The sequence below is a fragment of the Penaeus japonicus genome, unplaced genomic scaffold (genome assembly GCF_977035675.1).
Source record: "Penaeus japonicus unplaced genomic scaffold, GWHDUDI00000001_assembly GWHDUDI00000004, whole genome shotgun sequence".
In the NCBI taxonomy this organism is placed as follows: Eukaryota; Metazoa; Arthropoda; class Malacostraca; order Decapoda; family Penaeidae; genus Penaeus; species Penaeus japonicus.
The window spans coordinates 28,956,350-28,966,349 of record NW_028234406.1 but is presented as its reverse complement, the minus strand read 5'-3'; the positions used below and the strand labels follow the sequence as shown (position 1 = coordinate 28,966,349).

The following is a 10,000-nucleotide window of genomic DNA, read 5'->3' as shown; positions in this document are numbered from 1 at the left end:
CAAAAATACAGTAACAAAATCTGAATAAAAATATGAATAATGATAATATTGGTAATGGCCATAATAATAAAGACAACAACCCTTAATGACAACAATAATCCTCAAAATAATACTGAAGACCTACAACAACCTTGCAAGCAAAGAATGCTCCTGCAAAAGAACCACAGACTTTCCACTCCTTGTGAGCAAAGCAAGTGGAATGCCGACTTCACAATTATTTGGTCCCTGGAGTTACTGTGAAAAGTGGAGGTCAGTCAAAACACAGAAAAATATTTGTTTGGTTCTGGTTTCTGGGTTCCCCTGTATTCTCTGTTTGATCATTTGTGAGCTTTCTATCTGCGCTGTCCTCTGTCTAACTAGGAGCTCAAGAATAACTGAAAGTACATTATTGAAAAAGCTGGCTGGTTTGTTTGTGTTATGAATGAAAGTTGGTGTACAGAGGAAGAGGAACAAGCCTAAAATTGCTGAAAGTACTGAGGGAAGAAGAGAGGAGAGAGAAAGAGTGAAGAGAAAAGGAAAGAAGAGAGGAAAGGTGATGAGATGAGAAAAGAGAGTAGAATTAACAAAACTGATGAACTGTTGATATGGAAACAATTTTTTGTAAATAACACAAATATAGTATAACATTCTTCTTTCAGGGGTGAATAAACAATTCTGTCTGTTTCACATAATAAAAAAAAAGACATGATTTCCTTATCTAACCATACCATATATAACATGGATTACACCTCACTATATTAGAGTAAAAAGAAATCTCTGCTCTAACATAAAACTTCAACCCTTGCTGTCACCAAGCTAACTAGAGTGTTTCGTGCAATAATGGATACAAAATTACAATGAAAAGACACTCCAACTGCAACAAGCAAACCATAAATCCATAATGTTCATAATCAATCACTTTTAACATTGTAGATCAGTCTAGATCTAGCATAAAAAAAATAGAAGGATTGTACAGGAAGATCACATTTGGAACCGATTTCACAAAGTAAATCTGTCAATGGGAAATATCAGCAATTAAACATAAGAGACGCTCTATCAATCCTGACTTCTTTCAATCCTTCTATCTTCCTTATTTTTTTCTTTCCATTGTTTTTATTAACAATTTATCAATTTTTATCATTCATATATATATATTTTCTTTCTATATTCCTTTTTAAAATTAAAAAGTTATCACAAAGAAGTAAGCACCTTTTGGACTTTTAAATCATTCTAATTTCTTTTTTGCTATACACACCTAAGGTTACATCAATAGTAATAGTAACAATCATGATATTAATAAGAACAAAATAATAATAATAATATCTATAATGATAATAATAATAACAACAATAATAAAAACAATAATAATGACAATCATAATATAAAACTAAGATGCTGATCATTTCTTTCCTGCATTAGGTATATTTTAAGTTTTGTTTTTGTTTTTACATTGAAGTAAAGACAAGAAAAAAAGGGGAAAAATAATAATGCAACAAATCCATGTGGAAGTTCCTTACAGCAAAATAACAAAAATAAAGAGTACCCTCAGTTGAAAAATCACGCCTCGGTGCTGTGCTTCTAATACTCGGTGTGCCACTCTGGAGCTTCGGCTTTCTCCCGTGCGCTCACTTCTTCATACAGAGTTGGTCCTGAAAGTCAGTTAAACAATTTATGGATTACGTTTCCTAATTATTGTAAACTTATTAGAAAATGTAAGTAATAAAGAGAAAATGAGTGCTTGAACATGCCGACTTTGTGGAGAGTGAGAGAAAAAAGTAATAAGAAAATCAGCTAAAAAAGACAGGTAAAACTTACGGAGATCAAGCTTGCTGAACCTCAGCAGCAAATCATCCAGATTGTCGTCAGTGACCTGGGGGAATGGCTGGCCACAATAACCACCCATCTCATGGATGTAATCCATCAACTTACCCCAGTGGCTAAGGAAAGAGGAAAAAATTTGGAGTTAGTTATTTGTAGATGGCTTCTTAGAACTTTCCTCGTATCATTCTCTGAAAACTGAAAAATGTTGAAAGGGCATATAAGAGAAATGGGTCAGTGGTTTGTGATAATTTTTTCCTATCAACACTTTCAAACAAACTAAAATTGCTATCAAATCATATCAAATCAAGGTGCTATTGCATAGAAGTACAAATTGCCACATCCATCCTTGTTTCCTACCATAGGGACCTATCTTAGGGATGGGTTATGCTTTTCCTAGGGGCATGGCCAATTCTTACTTCTTCCAGGCAGGCTTAATCAATTTGGCCAAGCCACAATGACCACCTAGGGTCATCTCTGGTGAAAACGACCAAGTGGGCAGTTGAGTCAGGTGTCAGTAAAACAAATTATTAAAGGAACAAAACCTAGGCTGGTCTTATGGAGCAATCGTTGGTTGGACTCATGATCCTGCCATCTATACCCATGATCTAGTGTAAGGCCCTGTTACAAAAGGCATCAAGACAAGATTCCAAGGCACAGGATACGGTCTAAATCTTGATGTCATACAGCAAAACTGGCAATATTAGGGCCTTAAGGACACGTAGCTTAGTCCTTCTTCCCAAGTACTTATGTCTTCCCTGTAAGCATGTATCGACTAGGTGGGTTTTCCTAGTTGATCCCTAAAATCCTGGATCTTGCTCCAGACCAACTGGCTTAAACCTCATGAGTGAATGCACTGAGAGCCTTACAAAAGAGTCAGAAAGAATGGCAACATCATAAAAAAGTCATATTACCCAGTGTTGTTTGTAATGTCTTTGGATGACAACTTTACCGAATATCCAGTCCATATAGGAATTAAAAAGCATTGGAGCATGGACATAGCCCTACCTCACTCCTGAATTAAAAGGAAAGAAGATAGACATGCCCAAACTCAACTTTACAGTACTTCAAGTACTAGCATACAGGTCTGCTATTAACCCTTTCTCGACGGGGCACGCGCTACGCGAAAACCCCTATGCCGGGCCATTGCAATATTGTATTGGAAACGTCACACTGGCATGACGCCCCGGCATTGGGAATTTAGCTGTGTCACACGAGTGTGACGCACCGTCGTCATAGGGTTAATCCAAAAATCCTAAAAAGGAATGATGATGCACCAAGTCAAAAGCCTTCTTGATAGTGATGTAGGCTGCAAGAAATCCATGCCCAAACTGCTGACAGTGCTGAACAGAAAGTGATATGATCAACTGTGGATTGTCAGAAGTGTATCTGGATTGCTCTAGTCTCTGGTGCTTCAGTAGATGGCCCTTGATATATTTTGAAAAGATGAGTGCAATGCTACAACGATTACTGTATTCCATGTGATTCCCTTTCCACTTCCAGAGAGGGTTACCACAAGCCTGAAAAGGTCTGGGGAAATGGTACCAGACTGCCAGATGGCAGCCATGATTGCATTCATTCTGCAAGCCATAGGTCCACTTCTAGACTTTAGTAGTTTAATACAGGTGATACAGATACTCGCAGCCTTTCCACCTTGCCTTTCAATTTGGAGATCATATCCCTAACTTACGTCAGGGTAAGGGGCTCCTCACTGATGGGGGAATCAGAAGCTGGGATACTGACATCACCCATGTCCAAGCTAACCATCAGTGTCTTAACCTGGAACAGCTGCTGAAAGGACTCGGCCTAATGCTGATGTACCCCAACAAGATCTAAGATGAACTGTCCATCCACTGAAAATAATGCCTGTGGAGCCTAGTCTGCAGGGTGAAGGTCACTTACCAGGAAATGGCCCTCAACCTCCTCACCAAGATTCCTAATAAACAGTTTCTTTCCCCTTGTCAATCGTGTCTGAGTTCTGTGAGCCAGAGCCAGCCAAGATTTGCAACCTGGCTCTGTAACATCTTGTAGCCAACTCAATCACAGCTGGATACTGCAGTGAAATCACCTAGATCAACTAGGACATCTTGCCTAGGACAACTATTTACTGCGAGTTTATAGAAGAAATAATAACATCAATAGTAAAAATGTCACAATCATAACTTCAATTAGCAACAAATAGAGACTACTATGTTAACCCTTTCTGGACGGGTGGTACACTTCTGTACCGCTCATTCAAAAGCCCAGTGGCCGGGCGGCACAATATTGTGCCAACCATTTAATTGATTTAGGCCTAAGTGCTCGAAAGCCCCGGCATTGTGACATTCAAGGCTGGAATGCCCCCGTCGTGAGTGGGTTAAGAAGAAAGGAAAGAAAAGAAAGAAGAAGAAGAAGAAAAATCTTTGCATAAATTAATATGAAAAAATCAACCAATCAAAAAATAATAAATGAAAAAATTATAATTTAAACTTACTCATCAAGGGCAAGAATCTCTGGACATCCCACGAGGATCAGGAGTGCCTTGGCTCTTGTTACAGCAACGTTGAACCTCTGTAGGAAGAAGAAAAAAAAAATAAAAAAAAATAAATAAGAATAATGAAAAAATAAACATAGAATATCAGTATTTGAGAATGCAGACTATGTATGACAAAAATCCTTCAGATTTGATATTTCTAGTGTTGGTTCAATACAGTTCAATGTGTTATACGACTGACATTATATGATTTTTCAACTTTGGTAAAGCACGAAGATTCTGTACACTATTTTTATAAAGACTTTCCAGGACATTATGAGAAATGTGCTGATGCCTAGATATGTGGCTGATACTTTTGTCCTTTTTATTCTATCTGTAGTTAAAATACAAAGCTATCTTAGGGTCTGAAATAGTGAAGTTTGAGACAAATTTTACTCAATGAAAATAATTCAATGAAAATAATAATACATACATACCTATATTGATACTCAAATCACTGTGTAACATTCTTTTTATTGCATGATAAAAAATAACTATTGGACACTGAGTAGGTGAGTAGGTGAGAAGGTGAGTGGGTGGGTAGGTAGATTAGTGGGTGGGTGGGTAGGTAGGTGGGTAGGTGGGTAGGTACGTAGGTAGGTAGGTAGGTAGGTAGGTAGGTAGGTAGGTAGGTAGGTAGGTAGGTGGGTAGGTAGGTGGGTGGGTAGGTAGGTGGGTGGGTAGGTAGGTAGGTGGGTGGGTAGGTAGGTGGGTGGGTAGGTAGGTAGGTGGATGGGTGGGTAGGAGGGTAGGTGGGTGGGTGGGTGGGTAGGTAGGTAGGTAGGTAGGTAGGTAGGTAGGTAGGTAGGTAGGTAGGTAGGTAGGTAGGTAGGTGGGTAGGTGGTGGTAGGTGGTAGGTGGGTGGTGGTAGGTGGTGGGTAGATGGTGGGTAGGTGGTGGGTAGGTGATGGGTAGGTGATGGGTAGGTGGTAGGTAGGTAGGTAGGTAGGTAGGTGGGTGGGTGGGTGGGTAGGTAGGTAGGTGGGTAGGTAAGGTGGGTAGGTGGGTAGGTGGGTAGATGGGTGGTTTGTGGTGGGGTGGTGTAGGTGGGTAGGTAGGTAGGTAGTAGTAGGTAGGTAGGTAGTAGGTAGGTGGTAGGTAGGGGTGGTGGGGTAGGTGGGTAGGGTAGGTGGTAGGTGGTGGGTGGTGGTGGGTGGTAGGTGGGTGTGGTAGGTGGTGGTGGTGGGTGGGTGGGTGGGTGGATGGGTAGGTGAGTAGGTGGGTAGGTGGGTAGGTGGGTAGGTGGGTGGGTGTGTGCATGTGTGTGGGTGAGAGAGTGTGTGTGAGAATGTATGGCCCTTAGCACAATGAGAGAAAATAAGACAAAGAATATACATGAAAAATAAAAATAATAAAATCAACTAATAAAAAAATAATGATAAAACAAAACAAAACAAAAGGAAAAAAAAAGGAAAAAGAAAAAAGGAGAAAAGGAGAAGAAAAGAGAAGAGAAAAATATTTGCAGCAACCAATCAAAATTCCTAAAAATAGAAGAAAAAGAAAAGAAGAAAGAAGAAGAAGAAGAAGAAGCATGAAAAGAGGTAGAGAGCCATGATCTTAAAAATCCAAACCTTGCAATTCCGCAAGAAACCAAGCCTGAAAAGCTGGTCACTTGCCAGCTGGTCAGCCGAAGCTCGCACTGTGGATATGATGATGACTCTTCTCTCATCCCCTTGGAATTCTTCAGGGGAGCCAACCTTGATCTCCTTCGCTCCATTTACCTTCTTCAACTGTGTCCTGATCTGCAATTAAAGTAAATAATATGGTATGGTCTCTAAAAAGTGTCTAAACATGTAGCATTACCCCACTTAAAAACAACAGAATTTGAAAAGATGATGAAGACAAAGAAGATAAAACAAAAATAATGAACAAATAAATAGATGAAACAAAATGGGGAAAAAAAAAAGAAAAAAAATTAAAAGCCATACCTTTTCAACTTGTCGTCTGTATGGGGTGATTACCCCTATTTCCCTGCCCAGGACCTTTGGGTTTCGGGATGCAAATAGCTTCTTCACATAATCAATTACAGTTGACACCTTTGGAAGCAGGGAGAAAAAAAGAGAATGAGAAAGAAATTAGATCCTAGAAAAGCTATAAACCAATGGTATTATTTTAGTTGTAAAACATGCTCAGTACCATTACATCAGTAAAATAACAACAATAGTCATAATAATAAAAATGATAATCCTTCATGAACTGATCTATAAATGCTGTCCACAAAAAAAAAAAAACATAAGTGCCTACCCTTGCTACAATATTCATTTACCTCTAGTGCATTGAAGAAACTTGGGGAATTTCCTTCTCGTTCGTCTTTTCCTTTGACTCCATGGAAGATGACTGGGAATCCTTTTTTAGGCAAGTACTCCCACTTACAGAAAGCTGTTACATACACTGGATCTGCACAAACCTGCCATGAATATCCTTCTTAATGAATAATCAAAGCCATTTTTACAGATAAATTACATTTTTATCTAGTCATTTCATATTCAAAATATTTTAAGGAACTTGACAAATATTAGATGGTTATCATATGGTGTTCATTTCCTTTTTACTCAAGTTTAATCTAACCCACCAACTGACTAAAACTTTTGTATGCCCAAGGTGTACAAAAAAATGAAAACCAAATATGGTGTAATAATTCATTCCTAACACTGTTTCAGAGCTGATGACCACTGTATCTTAACTTTGCATGAAACAAATCTATGGCAAGATGTTAATCCATTGGTTGCGGATGGCATGATTTGCTGTAAAGGCAGCATCGGTCGTAAACGCAGATGGTTCTGGCCCATACAAAATAAACCTGCCACATGACTGTATACATAATTTAAAAAACTGTGACCAATGGGTTAACCCTTTCCTGACGGGCGCATGCTAAGTGAAAACCCCTACGCCGGGCCATTGCCATATTGCATTGGAAACATCACACTGGCATGACGCCCCAGCATCGGGAATTTAGCTGTGTCACACGGGTGTGATGCACCGTCGACATAGGGTTAATTTAACCCAAGGGAAAACCCAAACTTGTGATATGCTTTGTACAATTTAATGTTGGGAAATGAACTATTACACCTTTATTGTTATACACTACCACACCCAGGAGTGCATGACACCTGTCTCAAATTTGTATCTAACTATGGATTACAATGATGTTAGTGCAAACTCTGCCTTATCTTTCCTTGAAAGCAGTGCTTGCTTCATATGCTGTTTATTTGAGATGCTGCAGTGCAGTTAATACTGAAACGATTTCTAAATTATAGGTAGTTTTTATTTTACTACTTATAATCCGTCTATTACTATCAATAGGAAAACAAAATAGAATTTAGGTAGTTATCAAAGCATTCTTCTATGTTACAAATTAATGAGAAAAGAAGAGCTAATGAAAAATACCTTGAGTTCAGAGTCATAGAACATCTCATTAGGTTCTTTGAGAATGGAAGCATGAGAACGGTAGTTGTTGAGCAGCTTGGTCACAACCTGTCTGTTGTAATGCCCTGCACTGTCCTTGTACATAGGCATCTCCATCAACCTTTCCAAATAGGACTTATCTGCAATAGATACACATCAATGGGTAAAGGGTAAAAAACACTCTTGCTAATGAAATAAATAAAGATTACGATTGTTATAACAATAACAAAATTGTACTACTACAATTAACAATATCATCAACAAAACACAAAATTAATTAGTTTACAACAAATATCTATGTTCAAGACATTCCATCATACATATTCAAATTAGCATTTATTTTAGATGAAAGCTGTGCAACCTGGTACTAACTGACAGACAGACAGAGACACACAAACACATAAATTTAAAAAAGAGAGAGAAAAAGACAATAAGTTCTACATGAATCTTTCAGGTTGTAAAGCTATTACCTAATATAACAAATATAAAGACAACAATATTAAATAACAGTTTATGAAAATAAGTGGAGAAAGAGATTTCACATTTCACACTTATAAATTCCAATGGTAGCCTTACAAAAGCATCTCCTATACCTAGACCATTCTTCTGGAAGAGACTTTCATCGCCTGAGAAGCACTGGGTGTTCCTAATCACAGGGCCCAACTGGTGAGGGTCCCCAGTCAACACCACTTGACTGTCTTTCTCTATGATACCTGCCAGTGCTGACATGGCTTCAGGCTCCATGGCATGGCCACACTCATCTAGAAACACATGAGTTATGTGACCGTGAGGAAGGGAAGCTCCTGCTATCCTGAAATGATAAGCATATAATGGTAAGCTATAAAGCTGCACACTGTTTGAAGAAAATCATCCGTTCTCCCTTTCTTTGCAAGGATGATGGAAATAAACAATATTCTTATCCTTTCTGAATTATCATATACAGATTTGGTTTGCATTTTTTTTTTAAATTTCATATATATGTACATAATGAGAAAATACTTTAATGGTAAAATGAAAATGCAAAAAGGAAAGAAATGAAAATTGGTTAACCGGTTTTCTGATAATATAAACATTAAAAAAATGCAAGCTGATGGAATGTTTGAGCCACATTTATAGAGATAACTATTTAAACAAAAGAAAAAAAGCCAAAAAAATTCCTAAATTCAAGTATAAAATCTTGCAACTCCAACTCCCAATCCCCTTTTTCAGCTGAGAATTTTCTTTGATGAAAATAAGTTTTCATAATCACAACATATATAGATATATATACCATTAGTGAGTCTCCCTACAAAGTTTCAAAGTCCTATCTTGATTCTAATCAACAAGTTATTCCAAGCCGCATTTGTGCTACCAGTTACCTCAATAATATCAATATAAAGAACACTTATACATATATATATGTGTGTATGTGTGTGTGTGTGTGTGTGTGTGTGTGTGTGTGTGTGTGTGTGTGTGTGTGTGTGTGTGTGTGTGTGTGTGTGTGTGTGTGTGTGTGTGTATGTGTGTGCGTGTGCGTGTGCGTGTGCGTATGTATATATATATATATATATATATATATATATATATATATATATATATATATATATATATATATGGAACAAACAAATAAATTGATCAAATGAAAAGAAATACAACGATCAAAAATGACCTGTCCCCCCTTTCTCATCAGCCCGTGGGAGCGTATGTAAATACCAAGGTGGTACAGATGATGAAATGCACAGCCATGTGACTTTACTGCTTCAGTATTTATGGTGTGTTTGCACTCCCTGTATGGCAGATGATGTGTTCTCTAATCTTAGTCAGATGTTACATATGAGTACCAAAAATGAACCATCCCCACCATTCATCCTTTTAACCCTCTCTCGACGGGGGGTACACCATGGGTACTGCGCATTCAAGGCCAGTTTGCAGGGTGCCAGCATACGGCATCGATCATTAAATTGATTTAAGCCTATGCGTTCGAGAGCCCCGGCATTGCAACTTGCAAGGCTGGAATGCCCCCAGCATGAATGGGTTAAGGAGTGTGTGCCCATATGTGTACGAGATATGGGGTATAAAGGTATTGTATTATAATACTCTCCTACTGCAGTGGGTAAATTAACTGGGTAAATTATCATACCTTATCAATTATCATACAAGGTAATAGAAATTATTATCATAAGAGGAACAAAAATAATTATAAAAATGCAATAATGCTGATGTTAATGATAATAATAATTTATAAAAATTATATAATTATGATTTCCGATAGCAATAGATCAGATCAATAATAATAAATTGATAATA

The 10,000-nt window shown here is 37.8% G+C and overlaps 1 protein-coding gene across 2 annotated transcripts in view; it reads right to left on the bottom strand.

Annotated features, from left to right (window-relative positions):
- LOC122254137 (putative RNA helicase mov-10-B.1) overlaps positions 1-10,000 on the bottom strand; it is a 37,851-nt gene that overhangs the window by 1,433 nt on the left and 26,418 nt on the right. For both annotated transcript variants that reach the window (XM_086536401.1, XM_086536400.1), the window contains exons 16-23: positions 8,308-8,525; positions 7,697-7,854; positions 6,576-6,716; positions 6,238-6,345; positions 5,881-6,051; positions 4,271-4,347; positions 1,795-1,916; positions 1-1,628 (exon numbers count right to left, since the gene is read on the bottom strand). The exon at positions 1-1,628 is cut by the window's left edge and continues 1,433 nt beyond it. In XM_086536401.1, coding sequence (XP_086392527.1) covers positions 1,558-1,628; positions 1,795-1,916; positions 4,271-4,347; positions 5,881-6,051; positions 6,238-6,345; positions 6,576-6,716; positions 7,697-7,854; positions 8,308-8,525 — 1,066 coding nt within the window. In that variant the 3' untranslated portion in view covers positions 1-1,557. The remainder of the gene's footprint in view (positions 1,629-1,794; positions 1,917-4,270; positions 4,348-5,880; positions 6,052-6,237; positions 6,346-6,575; positions 6,717-7,696; positions 7,855-8,307; positions 8,526-10,000) is intronic.